The 16,920-nt window shown below is 35.0% G+C and overlaps 1 protein-coding gene across 3 annotated transcripts in view; it reads right to left on the reverse strand.

Annotated features, from left to right (window-relative positions):
- Positions 1-1,278: 1,278 nt before the first annotated feature.
- LTN1 (listerin E3 ubiquitin protein ligase 1) overlaps positions 1,279-16,920 on the reverse strand; it is a 32,153-nt gene continuing 16,511 nt past the window's right edge. For 2 of the 3 annotated variants that reach the window (XM_074858135.1, XM_074858136.1), the window contains exons 17-30: positions 16,021-16,180; positions 15,745-15,849; positions 15,327-15,469; positions 13,347-13,482; positions 12,330-12,474; positions 10,303-10,516; positions 9,782-10,019; positions 8,821-8,895; positions 7,870-8,056; positions 7,256-7,427; positions 5,914-6,134; positions 5,231-5,425; positions 4,419-4,586; positions 1,279-3,656 (exon numbers count right to left, since the gene is read on the reverse strand). In XM_074858135.1, the coding sequence (XP_074714236.1) occupies positions 3,594-3,656; positions 4,419-4,586; positions 5,231-5,425; positions 5,914-6,134; positions 7,256-7,427; positions 7,870-8,056; positions 8,821-8,895; positions 9,782-10,019; positions 10,303-10,516; positions 12,330-12,474; positions 13,347-13,482; positions 15,327-15,469; positions 15,745-15,849; positions 16,021-16,180 (2,222 nt within the window). In that variant the 3' untranslated portion in view covers positions 1,279-3,593. The remainder of the gene's footprint in view (positions 3,657-4,418; positions 4,587-5,230; positions 5,426-5,913; positions 6,135-7,255; positions 7,428-7,869; positions 8,057-8,820; positions 8,896-9,781; positions 10,020-10,302; positions 10,517-12,329; positions 12,475-13,346; positions 13,483-15,326; positions 15,470-15,744; positions 15,850-16,020; positions 16,181-16,920) is intronic. The other variant, XR_012627471.1, reaches the window with a different exon arrangement.

Genomic DNA, 16,920 nt, shown 5'->3' on the forward strand with positions numbered 1-16,920 from the left:
TCCCCCTCCCAGCGCCCACAGGAGGTTCTAATACAGTGCTGCCCTAGCAGCAACTGGTGTTCACTCACTTGCAGCACAAAGGTAGAGACAGTTGTATGCAGCACCACTAGTGCTGTCTGGGAAAATGCTCTCAAAGAAGTTGCCTTTAAGGGTTTATGTGAAGTGATGTTAGGATAAACTGTCAGTTAGCTGTTTGATAGAGGCTCAGGTCACAAGGGTTTTTTCGTAGGACGCTGAGGCACAGAAGAGACTATTCCATTTAAGACCAGAACTAAAGTTATGACTGTACTTACTCAGCTTGCACAAACTTTAGAAGTTCTTCCATGTTTTGAGCTGACCACCCAAAAAACTTATCTAGGAGACTGAAAAAAAGGAGGTTTTGGACAGGCAGAATAACATAAGAAGTGTAGGTGGTGTTAGCAAAAACACATGACTGCAAACCTAGCTAGATCATTTGAGGTATTTTACTGCAAAGGAATGTGAGAAGGTACTTTTGACTTATACAGGTCTAGACTCAACTTACACTGGTCTGGCATAAAAGTTGTTCCTTATACCATCCTGAAGAAAATACAGAAAGGATTGAAATGCAGGAAGCATGTGGTGGTGATTGAGTGATCCTGAGTCACCATTCCCCAGCTTAGAAGACCACTGAAGAGCAACACTGCAATTCAGTTCAACAGTTCAAACACAGCTAATGCATCCCCTTCACTAACTCTTCTGTCAAGGTGTTTTTATATAGATAAACATGAATGTTACTTGACATTCTAAAAAAATATAAAGGCATTTCGTTGACCAAAGTGTAGCTCAACTCAGGACTTTGTTGATTCTTTCCTTAGACAAGTTATTCAGAAGGTATGTCAGAGTTGAGAAAGAGAGGAAACTTCGTGGCCATCTGTGAAATAATGTGTTCCCACTGAAGAATTTAAGCAAAGTTTTGTTCTTGCAGCTTACCAACCAGTCAGTTCTGAGAAGTCATACTTCATTTGACTGCTTGCTACTTCTAGAACCTTTTTGATTTGATGGCACACTTTTTTGTTCAGTTTTCCCTTACAAAACTAAGAGGCTTTAATGCTTAGGGATTTTGCTTTTATGTGGAATCATGGTTTCTGAGGTTATAAGCATAGCTGCAGGGCTGTTTGAACCAAAATGCTGTCATCCTTAGACCACCCTGGAAGTTTTATGTTGTTAACCACTTTGGCTAACAAAGTTAGGTTGTGAGCAAAAGTCGTAACATCAAAAGATTTTACAATGTAGTCAAAACATGTAATAGAATCAAACTGCAGGTTTAACAAAAAGTTTTAATGAATCTGTCTAGCTTTTAGTTACAGCTAAAGAATTAGTTTTAAGAGGTAATAAAGATAAGAAAGGGCAGTCATCAGGCACAGTAGATCACAATGCTCAACAGTGTACGCAGTTTTGAATTATAGAGGACAGAATAATGAAAATCAAAACAAGATCAGAACAGAAAGTGTAATAAAACATAATGTGCTTTCAACAAAAAACGATTGCGCTGGATTATCTAACAACTGGATATTTGGACAAGGGAAATATATGCATCCACTTGTAACAAACCATGAGTCAATTCTCCTGGCCCCGCTGTCTTGCTGTCTGCTGCAACTTCAGTAGAAGCACTTGTCAAAATACAATTCAAGTAAGAACAGGTGAGTTCTCTAAGAAGTGATTCCTATTATGCTCCATCATTCTGGTGGAGATGCAACTAGTGAGAAGCCAGGTACCTTTTTTTTTTTTATTTTGAAATTTGCTGTGTACACAGAGGTCTGCACGTACACTTAGCATTTGCCAGGGCACACCTATTCCCTTCTAGAAGACTAAAGAACACACCACTTTCTGGAGAGTTTTTGGGAAGAAGCCTAATGCCTGCATTCAGTGCACATGAGAATAAGCTGCATGGCAGATACAGACATTCGACATAAGTTTGACACTATCAAGAAGAAAGCAAAAATTCTGCTCCCCCAGCCCCCTCGGCACTGCTCTGTCAGCAAGTACCCATGCCAAAGGCCATACTGCTGCTTTGCAAGCACCTATGCTTCCTTGTTGAGGCAAAACCAAGACAAAAGCTCTCCACAAGGTGGTTCCTAGTAGACAATTTGCAAGTTAGGGTCTTCTACAAGAGTTTAAAGATGGCTCTTTTCAAGCAATACCTGGTTAACCACAGCTGGCCTTCAAATCAGTTATTGAACTTGCAAAGAAGTCATTTAGAATAATCGAAGTGATGCAACAGAGACAATCCTGGCGTTTTAGTACCAGTAACTGTGAAAAAATACAGCTTGATCCTTAATCTGTGTTTTCAGTTAGACCTTTTCAATACCAGTTTTAAATCCTTTCCATTCTCTCTCAAAAAAAGGTCAAATTTCTCCTCTGGAAGCCCACTGTTACCTGTTAAAAATACAGACAAGTTATCAACAGCTAAAAATAATTTCTAGAGCTGTCACCTCAAAAGGGACCCAACTTTGAGAAAACATAGAATCTAAAAAAAGATAGCTGTTGAGGTAAAGCCAATTGTGTATGCTATCAGCTTGCCATCTGAAAATTTGTACTATTAATTTCTGAAAATATCACACAGACAGTAATCCACAAACTACAGAGATTCACAATTCATTTATTCCCCCTCCTTTTATTGACTTTTCAAAGAAATCCACAACAAAATCCATCCTAGGATGCTACTGCTGTTAAAAAAGCATAAAAAAAGTATCGTTGAAGACAATATTGAATTCTGATAGAACTGCCATGTTCATTTAGACTCATTATTATGGGACAGTGGAAGTGCAATGTACATTCAGTGATAGTTCCTTTGCCGGCTAATGAAGATGTTAACCAAAATAATGAGGACAAGAATTGATCAGTGTATATGCCTTCTCGTTAGAAGCCAATCAGCCTTGTAATAGGGTTTTTCATTGTCATGCAGGAATGATTGTACTCTCTCTACTTACTTGGGCTTCTGAGTTTTCATGTTTTTAGGGTGCTGGATGGCTGACAGTTCTTGGGAAAATGAGACTGTTAAAGGTGAAAGCTGTTCATAAATATGTTAATTTAGAGCATGCTATGTTTAGATTTTATGCTTTTAACAGAAGGCTATCACTCTAGTTCCATGCCTTAATGTTTAACAGCAACAACATGTATTTTTTCCCCATACGAGGAACTATTATGAATGCACTATAACCAAAAATCAAATCTTTACACCACCTATGTTAAATTCACTTGTTATATGAAGAGGCATGATCTGGGTTAAGTATATAATACCATGTTAGAATATACCTAAAATAAGAGGTTTTAATCAACTTCTGCTGTAGCTTACACACCAGACATAAAACTCTGCATTACTTCTGAAATTTTAATGTATCTTGAAAATATACAAATCAAAATAAATTATTCTTATATATTTCTTTATATCAAAGAATAATCTTCAAACTTACAAAAAACAGTCCAGAGGTAAGTATGTGCCATATCCCACTAGTCAAGAATTTAAAGTAACTGCCATTATGTCCAAGTAGTTAGCTTCATTCAACATACAGTTTATGGCCTCCTCTTCATTTATTACTTAGTTCACAGAAAGAAGAAGAAAGACTTTTATTTCAGAAAAATGTCTCTCGACAGAGTGGACAGGTGGATTTGTTGCTGGATGTGAACCATTTGTACTGAAAGAGAAATAAGTTTAATATATGAATGCAAGCTGAATATCAGGAACACTGGTTTATCACCAAAAACAACCATTATTTACGAATTAATATAGCTATCAAAACATTATACTTAAAAAAACCCAAGAAACAGTAGAACAACCTTTCTACTTGTGTATGTATGCATGTATATATATACATATGTATTTGTAGATGTATATACACGTATTACACACAGAGTACTAAAGTTTTATTCTAAAAACCTGACACAAAGGAATTTTCGCCCAGCCTCATTTTAGAATAAAAAGCTAGCATTCTTAAAGCAGCAATTCCTCCATTGCATGGCCACAGAGATGCCCACCTGTTCCAGTATACTCTGTAACCATACAACCAACGCCTATGACGATTTGGATATGGTTAAATGTCAATTATCCAGATCAGCATGGTTTACTAAGAGCATGGTGCATAAATTAAAATTTAACCTTTTCTATTCCCATATCTGAGCTGACAACAAGATGCTGTTGGTACACCCTGCGTAGATGTAACGGTTTATGTCTTAGTGAACACGAAACAGATAGTTATTATCTGTGAAGTGTAGCAACCCCTCCCTCAATTACATGCCCTTACAACTTAGTACAACATCCATACAAATAATTTATGAGTTCTGTTATTCCCAGATACTCCAACGACATAACAGACAATTGATGGTATTACAATACAGGTTCCTGGTTCAAACTATAAATGGGTATTTTGCCTATTTGAAAAGATTTCATGGGTACTTACCAAGCAAGCTGAATGAAACTTTTTCTTGCATGTTCTGCAAGCTTTTTTGGGAAGAGAATAGTTGGAACCATGAATGACTGAAAAACAGATCATGCAGTCTTCAACGCCCTCAAAACGTTTATCCACATTATTCTTCCACAAAGATAAGCCTTCCATAATGCTTCCATTCTATCAGAGGGAAAAGAGCTGTTAATACTGTAGAACTCCTTCAGAATATTCTGTTATTCATAAGCACACGAAGGAAACAAAGCCTGAAGGCTTTATAATCTGAAATTATATGCAATATATGCAGTGAATAATTTATGAAGCCACCACATGAAATACAGATGACAGTCTGTCTATAGAAATGCAGCCATTCATCACAACAAAAAGAACCAGCTTAGGAGCACTTAAAATGGGATCATAAAATTTTAAATCACTGTTTTGTTTTAAACACAGATGATGCAATTTCAGCAACCACCAATCTTTTAGAGAATTTCATATACTGGGTTTTGGATTTGGGTTTTGGGGTTTTTTTCAAATTATAGTTGAGATGGCATCGCCACATGGGGCAAACAGTGGCCCATGTCTTAGATCTAAATTTTCAACCTTGGCTATGTATTTAACAGGACGTATTAGGCCAATAAATTTACCTCTCTGTTACAGCATCTGGGAAAAAGCAGATGGTAAAGGTGACCAATTCTGTGAAGTCCTTTGAGATCTATTGATGAGATCCATTATACAGATCTAAATAATATTGCATTACTAGGAATATTTTTCTATTACCAGGACACTCTATGTTTTCAGAACAGGGGCTTTCTAACTAAACTCACCTGATGTGTAAGATACGTGCTTAACTGTAGCATCCAATTGCGCCATTGCTGTACAGCCACACCAACCCTCTTTCCACTCTCAACTGTTATGGATCCCAGTGGGTAGTTTGATGGAAGCTGTATTATTAGTTCAATAAATATATCATCAACTGAATAGGTAGCAATGACTTCCCGTGCTGCAGACCGAGCTTTCACCTATGGAAAAAATCAGCACATTAAAAAACTCCAGAGATACACGCACCATCTCTATTATTTTTTATATATATATATAAACAAACCATAAATACTTTGCTACACACATTAAATAATTTTATTAGTCTAGGTAAACACTTTTCTCAAAAAAAAAAAAAATCCACTCATATCTTGCCAAACCAAAATGAAATTACCAGCCATTTTTCAATCTACTGATTAATTTTTAATAAACCAAAAATAAGTATAGTGATAGCAGTGTCCTCCACTTACCTCCTCAATTTCTCCAACATCATAAACCCCATTCTTTTCTATTTTTTTCCAAACAGAATATTAATGAAAATATATCAATACGTTTTCATCAGTCATTCAGAACAAAAAAATGCAATCTCATAAAACATTGTAATACAGTCTGGTTCTAAGAAGTAACATTTCTTAAAATGTTTGCAATAAAACTAAAGTAAATCAAAAAAAGAACAAAGAGTCTTACTAACCGTCATGCCATTAAATAACTGCGTGCTAGTCTGAACAGAAGATATTTCCTGTGAAGAAAGCACGCTGCTGACATATTTGCTTGTAAATTTATCTACAACATTGAAGACACGTTTCTCACAGCTGTTCCACCAAAGCCTGACCATGGCTGGCAAGTCTTTCAGTGTTATGTGGTACACAGAGCAGGCCAAGTGTGGAATCTGGGATGACAGGACTCCTGTCCCTGGGAGGAAAAGAAAGGATGTTGAAACTCTCTTAACATGTTAGTCACAACTGTTGGTTCCTCCACACCACATGCAAAAATTTTTGATATCAACGTAACTGTGGTAACCGGAATTTCATGTACATGCTCCTTCTATATTTGCTACTGTGAGTGCCTTTCTCCATCAGGCTGGTTTCTTGGTTTCTTAGGCTAACACTTCACAACTGGAAATTCATCTTCTAACTTAGAGATGAACTCCAGGTAGACAACCAGAAATTAAGAATGATTTTATGTTCTAGAAATTACAAAATGCTCACTTTGGAGAGAACAAACAGTAAGATGTTTGGAGCATGTTTGAGGTTTGCAGTGTTCTACAGAACTGCAGAAAGAGATAAGGGAAATCTTTCTCTTGGGGTGTCATGTTAGTAATTCTTTTTACTGTCATCCAGATAAATTGCCCTGCAACATACAGTGATGTTCAATTGAAAAATTAAGAAATGGAAACTCAGTATCTTTGCTTACATCTATACAGGTACATAAAATAACAATTTCAGTGAAGTAACAAAAACTAATTCTCCTTCTCAATTTTCTCAGCTAAAAAACCTACTGTATCTTCTCTCATCATGGTTGATTAACTGAGTCTTCTGAACAGCATGACAAAAACAACATACAATTCAACATCTCAAACATTTAAAAAAAATATATATTAAAATATATTTTTAATTTGTTTTTATTTAGGTATTAAAATAGAACAAAAAAATAGAAACTCCATTTAGCATTAAAAAAAAAATAATCTAAAAGCAATGGAGAAGTCCCAGAATAGATCACACATTTTTAGTATTTTGGAATCTTTGCATACATTCAGGATTCAAATAGTAGCAATGTACTATTTCTGCCTTAAGTGAATAATCTAAGCATTTCCTGTTTTGTCTTTTTTTTTCCCCCCCTTTATTTTTCTGATAAACATTTCAACTTGGGTTAATGGGGAGCATTAGCCAAAGATTTTTAAACATATGTGTTTGTGTGTGTATAACTATTTTATATGTAAGATTTTCTAAATACGTCTTTTTAGGCAGAAAAGCATATTTAAACTTTAGCAATATCAAAACTCTCTCAAATCCACAAATACAATTTTTACTAACCTTTGACATCTAAATGAAGCTCTTCAGTAAAGAAGGTTTTTGTGTCCTTATTTGGAACTTCTGAAGTTGGCCCAGAAAAGACAGGGTTTTCAGGCATAAGCCTGAACAAGTGATAAAGCAGTTTATTCAAGCTTTTAGTTCTTCTAAGGTATTGTGAGTAGAGAACTCGCAGCTGATAGTGTTAAAAAAGAAAAAACACACACACAAAATACAGATGAGACTTAACAGATATAGCTTACTCTGTAAATAATACAAATATGTTCCTGTAGGGAGGAAAAGCAAGACTGTGATTCAGAACAAGTATTTAGAAAAGTGATTTAGTTCTCTGTACCATTTTGAATGATTAGAAGATCATAAAATGTAGCAAGCTTATTTGAAAATGCGAGAAAGAATCACCTATTAGTGAATCTTAATTCTTTATTACTCTAATATTACCATCCTTAACTATTGCAGTGCAAAAATCTATTGATGCTTTCACAATTTCACTAATTCCACAAAAAACAAGAGGTAGGAAGATATATAATTAAAAGAATAAAAAGGCTGGATGAAACGTCAAGATTCAAACCAAGTATGTTAAGGAATTCAGTTAAAAGGAAAAGACTCTGAACATATACCTGAGAAGAAGCTGCTTTGAAGAAAGCTAATGTTAACTTCCAGGTGAGAAGATATCCTAGAACAAGGCAGAACTCATCACTCAGGGGCTGAATAACTGCAAATTCTCCAACTGGAACGCATTCCAGGATGTTTTCTAGCAAGAGTTCTTCAGTGGCCAGGACAGACATAAGAGCTGCTGGAGGTGATCTACAGAAAAACATTATCTGGCATAGTAAACTCAAATCTTGAGCAGAACATTAACTGAATTTATATTCACAGCTTTCCTAGAAAAGTCATGTTAGTAAAGCCATGTACGTAGAATAAAAAGGGGCCTTTTATTACAGGAAAATTTACTTTCAGATTCACACATTAGTGTTAGATTTTAAGACTTTTTTTTTTTTTCCCCTGAAAAGGACAGTTGGTGTTTTTACCTCTTGCAAGACAAATACAAACTGAATACTGATCGCTTAATCTGAAAGTGGTCTATGGCTGAGCTGATTTAACCTACATCATGGACAGCTGCTTTGCTTGCTTGCTTTGTTTGTCTTTTTAAATCAGTTACCGTACTCCCTCTTCAAACTGTTGCCTTTATCAGATTCAACCTGTATAAAACACCCAGGTCAATTCTGGAGGTTCAAGAAACTGAAGTTATTTGTGTAGCTGGACATGTTCTGAATACAGCAGTCCAGTAAAAATCTGTCAAGATTTTTCAATATAAAGCATGTGTGTTGCACTTACACTAGTAACTGTACCTAGAAAACAACTGCAAATTGTTTCCAGATTTAGCACAAAGGCAGATTAAACCAATTATATTGAATATTTTCAATATTTATGACCCTATTGTCATAGCCACGTCATTTTTTTTTTCTTTTAACATCTCCTGACAGACAACTACTCTGCTGCAAATCAAAACTCCTATATTTTTAAAACATGAAAAAAAGTCATTAAAAAAATGAGGAAAAAATACACACAATGCCAATTCTTCCTCTTCATCACCGTAAGATTTGAGATCTTCGTCATCAAATTTAGGCAATTCAGGCATTAACCTACAGAAATACGGAAAGAAAAACAGATTTAGTTTTTATTATTTTAATATATGTGATGCACAGTTCTTTGCTTATCATTGTCAACATTAATGATAAGCAATAAAATAATGGCAATTATTCCTTAGTAACCACACAGAATCTTTAAGAGTCACGTCAGCATTGCAAAGATGGTTCCTGAATGACAGCCAACAAGGACGCAGCCTTGCTCGGTTCTTTTCCAGACCTTTTACGCTTCCTGAGTCACGTTAAAATAATCTTATCAGAATAAAGCTATTGCAACTTTATGCCTCAGTATAAGCGAAGGATAATAGTAGCTGCTTATGCTTAAACCAGCTGCCTTGCAATCTGCATTTTGAGCAGTCAAATGCACATACTATTTTTCAAATTCTGTATTCTCTCCTTTGGTATTAGAGATATCCAAAAAGTTCACAATACTACTACACATTTTTATTCACTTTCTTAATTTCTTCTCTAAATTAGTGAAAATAAGGTAATACTATTTAATGACACTGTCAGACCCAGACCAAACCTGGAATATTTCAGTTTACATTTTAGGATTCTAAGAGTGTTAAAACAGGCCACAAATAAATAGCTTTATAGTTATGATACCAGTATCTACGTAATTATGGTACAGAAAATAAAGTTGTATCTTCATGTACTGAAGTAAAATTTCTCAAATATTTAGTCTACTTTTACAATTAAATTAAGCATTCATAGCTTCAGATACTGTCCTCCAACACCAAACACAAATTGCCCAGCTAAGGATTTTTTCCCATAATGGAACATGACTTTGCTAAACAGACATCTATAAGTGCATGTTCTACAGCACATTTTAAAAAAAGGGGGACTGGGAGGTGAGAGAAGTGAGAAATTTGTTGATTCTTACTTATACAACATGTGGTAGACAGAAATCTGTACAGGTCTAGCCCGGAAAAGCAACAATGGAGATAGTGTATTCAGTAGAGTCTGAAGTTTATCTGGAAGATTTGTCTTCTGGCCTGCAACAAACTTTGCTGGCAATTTGTGGTTTAACAACTGGTCCTTTGAGATGTAAGTTAGAGCTTCACCCAAAGACGTTAACACAGAGTTCTGAAAAGAGCCTTCAGATGCATTTTTGGTTTCTCCTATTTAAAATGAAGACATACAAGCTGTGATACAGAATGTGTGGATGATACCATAAACATGCATTACTAGAAACAACTCAGACCGTGCTTATCAGAATCTATCTAATCTTAAGAATCACAATGTTAGGTGCAATTACTTTAGTAATTAGCATGTAAGTGTTCAAAAAAGTGATTTTTTATAAACTATGTTGACATAATATTCCTATAAAAAATACATCCCATCAAGTTCTGTTTCAGAACAGCCTGACAGGTACCACTATTACTGTCCTTGCCATATACTTGCCTGTGACTTTCACCAACAAAGGTAACAGCAAATTGTGAATTCCCTCAGAAAAGAACTCTTTCCATTCGCTGATCAAGTTCACAGGAAGGTTTCCAGTAGTTTCAGGAGCCATGGCTTCAAAGTATGCACTAAGGGCAGATGCCAAATCACAACTGACACAAGCAAAAATCTGCACAAGTGGGACGTGATAAAGCGAACGGTTCTCACTTGTTGTCTAGGAGGAAAAAATAAGAGGAAGATTTCTTAACCATAAATTTGCTTTAAAATGTTTCACATTCCCTGTCGATACCAGAAAGTGTAATTTCAAATAAGACTCAATTGCAAAGACCATTTTAAAATGATTGGGGAAAAAAAGTTTAAAAATGTAATCTGTACTTTAGTAAGACTTGCTGAAACGATCTCCCAAGTCTCACTGACATTCAGAATCCTGGATTGCTTCCCTTATATGACCTTCTCTATAATGACAGAAAGAAACTGCCACCAAGTGGATTCAAATAGAAATGTACACAGCTGTAGCTTATCTGTAGCACTTGTGCAGCCAAGTGAGCTAAAACTGATATGGGAAACGCTCTCAACTTTCTCTCCCAAACATAAAAGCCACACCAATATCATACTTGTATTTCCACATTGAAAAAGGAAATTAACAATACACTATAGTAAATTGGAAATTATTGAAGTGGCTATCAGGAGAATATTTCCTCTCCCCCAACACAGCTCCTTCTTTTTATTCTTACTAGTTTCCCCCCCAAAAGGAATACCATTAAATATTAAAAATATTCCCAAGCACTTTATCTATGCAACAGGTTTTTCATACAAGTTTGTTGTTTGGTAGGGGGTTTTTTTTAAATAAAAAAATACAGTTTTGAGGCACATACAACATAGGTAAGAAGATTAATCCTCAGACCAAGAAAGGCCACATGGAAGTTTCCGGCCTGCCCTTGTAAGTATGTAGTGACAGAGGGCCCTATAATAAAAATTTTAAAAGCTAGAAGATGAGGGATTCTGCATCTTTATTTGATTACTAATGAAGTAGTCAGCTGTTCACTCTGACCTGTTTTCTAACAGTGTTAGAATATAATTTTGATGTTTCATCTGATCACTTAGATATTGAAATGCAGATGTTGCTTTTCATTCAGTTATTTTTTATATGTCATATTAGACTTTGGTCTTAAAGGGATATTATTTTTCAACATAGAGACCTACAGCAGACATATTTCAAAATTATTCTCCAATTACCAATGTCATTACTAAACAACATATTACTTTAAGAGTGAAGTAATTTCATCTCTATATGCGAAAAGAAACAGGAGATATAGTACTGCTTGTGCTTTTAAGCCACACATGACCTTTGTCAAAGCTGAACGAAAAAAGGATTTTGTGCAATTTTTTTTAATATTGTGTCAAATATTTTCTAAGCTGAGATGACTATGTCCCTGCCATATGCAGGGAATAATCTAAAAAGGAACGTATATCAAAAGTGAAGATGCAACATTAGCACTTACGTGGTAGGTAAAGTTTATTTTCTTAGTTCCGTATTTTGACTGAGATGCTTTTTAAAGTTATCTTTGAAATCCTGAATACCCAGCTATTAATATTGATCATTACTCTAAAGTACTAGAAAGTTAACACACGCATTAGATGAAACAAAGGTAAAACTGTTAAGACCATTATGTTCTACAAATCTAAGAAAGAACCATTAGGGTTTCCATTCCTCTTGGCAATCCTCATGCATCTTTGTTTGAATTTAACTGCTGTGTGGCATAGCTTCTACAACATTTTACTTTATTGTCCTGACACCCAACTTTCCACTTTGTACACAGGTAGGTGAACTTTTAACATAAAGCTTTCAAAGACTTTAGGATGAAATGTCAATCAGACAGCCCAGTAAGATTATAAGAATTAGCTATTTTGAAGCCTATTTTTTTAGCTCCTCCTCCCCTGCATTAGCCCAGTAGGTTCAGAGGGCATCAGGAGGATCCTATGAAAAGCTACGATGCAATGGTTAGTAACAGTCCCTTCCATATTACCTCTAACCAAGCCAGCATGGAGCACATGATAAAGTCCCATTCACTATCGGCCAAAGGAGCTGTGGAATACTTCAGCAACAAGGGAAGGTAACGGATCATCTCGATGTTGAAACCAAGCAACTGAGCACTCGTGTCTTTCAGATTGCTGTAACAAAAATACAACTGAAGCTTACAGGTCTTCATAGTGTAGACATGAGTATTTATATTCTTGCCTTCACTCCTCCTCTGAGAACAAACTAGTCATCCATCAGGCTCTGCCCTATGTGCTTTTGATACTCTCTTTCAAAGTTAGAATACTACACTAGCTGCCAAGTCTAAGTCAGTCAGTCAGCAGGTACAAAACAGACTATCAGAGCTACTTGCCCATTTGTAAGTTATACAGATTCCTAAAATTGTAAAATTTACTTATTTGCTGAAGTAATATACTTACATAATCTATGCAATTTAGCAATTTTACCTAAATCAATGCAAGAAAAATGATAATTTATTAATTTAAAAAATAAAATATAAGCCCTTAAGTGTGCAAACAGTGTACATTATTTCAAGACTTTGTTGCCTGGACTTTTCTCACTACGTTCAAGACAAATGAACCTCAGTATATTTTCACTCCTTGCTGGAAGCTTTCCAAGTTACATTTTCAGATCCAGAAACCTAAGTTTGGTATCCAAATTTTCTTTCTGCTACCTAAATAAGCAATAAGAATTTGGAACTGAATATCTAGCAACACCTATAAAAGCTGGTCATTTATGAATGCTTTTGAAAACAGTTGGCATCTAGGTACATTAAAAAAGCTCCTAGTTTCCCAGCTTTCAACCACCCGGGTAGACACCTAAAGACAGGCATATTAAACTGGAGGGATGCAGTTCTACAAAACCTTAAAAATGTAGTATTAGAGCAGTGGATGGCAGTTTTAACTTACAAATTCATTTTGTTTATTTTGAGTTAATAACCACTCTGTATTTTTAAACTCTTGTTTCAGAAATTAAAAGAAAGCCAAATTCTCAAAGCTGCACTCACCAGCTAAAGAGAAAGCTGTCCTCATTATCGTTTTTCCAAGATATTATGATTTTTAGTATTCCAGGCAGTAGATGATCACAATCAATACTTCTATCATTCAAGCAGGAGTTCAAAATGGAAAGACACCCAAATGCTCCTATAACATAATAAAAATATCATACTCAATAGGTCTCAATTATCAAGACAAAACACATATTAGAATGTGTGTCAATTGTCTGAATCGTTTTATTTGAACTTAACATTAACATCATAAGACAGTTTGGATAATACCTAAGCTTTCTTTTTTGAGCACTTAAACCAGAGATGCCATTGCTAAATCAAAAATACTATATCCAACCCAGACTTCAAAAAACCAAAGCCCTCAAACTAACCAAAAACTCTTAGAAGATTAATTGGTGGTTTATACAATTACCAAAAAGGAAAAATACCTGCTAAGTTTTAAATCTATTTGTGCTGCTAAAAATGTAGTATGCTAAGCAATAATTTGGACAGATGAGTAAACGTAACTGTGAGTTGTGAATTCCAGTATTACTGTAAGAGTGTTGTTTTACTTTCAGAGTGAAGTACTACTGTTGCATTAGTACTGTTTGCCATTTTTAAGAAAAACTGCATGTATCTAGATTTTTTGGAGAACAAGAAAATTTCTTACAAGGATGATGACAAAGACCTGAGTTAAAGTACCATATATGCATAATGAAAAAGACCCACCCCCCCAAAAACACACACTTCACTTAAGCAGCAGTGCAATGATTTACAAGAACTTTACCAGCACTTTCCTGATCTGAAAAAAAAATTAAAACTTGAATGGTAAGCCTACAACCTACATCACACTTAATAGGAAAATTTGGGTACATATTGTCTGCTCAGGAATCTCTAGGAAAATGAGAAGCAGCAGAAAGGAAAATGAAGGCCAGCATTACAAACAAGAACACTCCACAGCAGGGGAGGAGTGAGGATTCTTTTTCCCATTTTCTGTTTAAAGTTTCACTGACACATTTGGTTGGTTCACTGGTTCACTCAAAGCCATGAAGGCTTAACTAAATCTGAAGAGTAAGAGTTAGGGAAACTACCACAGTAGAAAGATTCCTCTCAATTGCTGCATGACGCTAATACTGAAAATTTTCACACTTAGAGTGACATCCATTTGAAACCTGAGGGATGTCTGCCAAGGGACAGATGTCCACAGTTTAAAGTCAACAAAGATAGTTTTTTCAATTTAAGTAAGCACAGTCCTGTTGAAAAATACAAAATCAACTTTAAAGTTTTTATATAAATCAATAAGAGTATGTGCAAGAAAGCACAAAAGCAATACTGAGAGAAAAAAAAGAGAAAGCTCTCTCTTTTAAATGACATCTAATTCAAACATGTAGGACTGTATGTGAGCATTTCCAAAGAAATTTCTTGAAAAGCAACAAGTTTGTGAAAATAGAAAGGTTTTCTAAAGGATATTCAAAGCTATATTATAACACATCTCAATCACCTCTAAGTAATTTTTCAAAAGCTGCTGAAAGTGTATGTACAGCAGTTCTGACTCAGCACACTATACCCCATGCACTAGAAGAACTACTCAAAAATTATACATAAATTGTGAAAAAGTTCTTGCTAAAGCATCTAAAGACCATCATGACACTACCAGTTGACAATAGCAGTATTTTTGCATGCTGTGTAAAGCCTAAATGATTAATTGGAAACTTCAGTATTAACAGATGTGTTTGAGTCAGATAGATCAAACAAGAAGTATGGCAATATCAAAATTCTTTTAACAATATCAGCCTAAATCCTTTAGTTCTATTTTTGTACCAGGCAGTATAGTTTGTACTTCCTTAATAAGGCACAAAACTACTATGCCAAATGGTCTAGAAGAAATATGCAAACTGAGAAGACATTTCTTTCTAGGAAAAGCAGTATTATAGTTAAAATTTTTTACAAAATAATGTTTTTAAATTCTAATCAAGTGGACTGAGGTAAGAACATACTCACCATCAGTGCTGGAAAGCTCTGTCTGTGTGCATGTCATAAGTTTGGCCACACAGTGGAAGACAAGTTCTTTCTTTTCTTCCTCAATTAAAAAAGGTGATAGACACTGAAGTGTATGCAATCTGCCCTCTGTTAATGGCAGAAACCTGTTCATACAAGCAAAACATCAAGAATGAAATGAACCCAAAAATTTAACTAGAAAACAAAATGTCAATTGGTTCATAATGATCTAATATTCTATGATTTAACTAATCCCACACACTAAACAGAGTCTCACTTTTACATACCATTTATATATACCAAATTTTACATATATTACCAAATTTTCAGTCTTCAGTTGTCATTCAACAGAATCAGTACCATTTAACATTACCAACATTTGCAACAAACTAGAAGTTTACAGGCAGCAGTATTAAGATACCCTTCTGTGGTCTTAAAGAGTTGTTTCATCGCACAGGATACAGTGTTTTCCACACGAATCACTTTAGCCATGGTTAAGGACCAGAGTCTTCCATGTTCCTCTGATCTTCAAAGAAGAAGAAAAACCCTGGTTAATATATACAGATGCACAGTTCACAGCAAGAGCATTTGGATGAAATTTTAATCAATACATATAAAGAAATATGGTGGAACTCAACAATCTACACAATGCAAAATATGAAGAGAATTAAGGGTTGTTTTACTTGTTCTCACATACCTATCAAATACTGTTTCCTGAAGACTAGCTGTATTACTAAGTGTACTGAACTTCTCATATGTGATGTGCATTTCTTCTAACATACGAAGATATTCCAGAAGCAGATAAGGAGGATTCTGCAATTCTTCAATCCATTGTAATGAGTACAACAGTTCCGCAACTAATTAAACAACAAAAATCGTGTTTGCAAATAACTGCTGAATATATTCAGTGCATAAACAAGAAGTTTCAGGTCAAGGTTTTGTTGGCTTTCTTAACAATGCTTTTAATGCATTAAAAGATGGTATTTACATGAAATCTCAGGTGCTTCAGAGCACGAACTGGGTATCTGCCATTGCATCATAAAATACAAGAGAAGAAACAGCTACAATAATCTATTCTAGATGTTCAGAAAATTTTAAAAGCAAATCAAGCATGACAAGAACCCTAACTCTTCTCTATTCTCTTTCTTTAAAATATATATACATATCTGGCAGACAAGCAATCAAGATGTAAGTCCAGAAAACAAACAAATTTTATGCTATTAGTTAGCATGTGGTTTCTTCATTAGTTTACAAAGACCTACACTGAAGAATTACACTTCTCACCATGGTGAGACTTCTGGAGATGGAATTGTTAATTTGATAATGCTGGCTCTAATTTGAGCATTCTATAAATAAAAAGAAACAAGATTCCTACTGGGGCAATTAAGAAAAAATGCTGCCTCAAAATATCTTTGCGTTATGCCAAAACACTCAGGGCATTTATTTGATGGAATGGAATGTACCATGTGTTTTGGCAGTGAACAACTTTGAAGTTCATCGTAAATTCAAACTTCTCCAAATTCAAAGTTCTGTTGAGATAGCACGTATATAATCACAAAAGGTCCTAAAATATAAATGCTATACTTGCGCATACTTA

Source organism: Strix uralensis, chromosome 2 (genome assembly GCF_047716275.1).
Source record: "Strix uralensis isolate ZFMK-TIS-50842 chromosome 2, bStrUra1, whole genome shotgun sequence".
NCBI classification, from domain to species: domain Eukaryota; kingdom Metazoa; phylum Chordata; class Aves; order Strigiformes; family Strigidae; genus Strix; species Strix uralensis.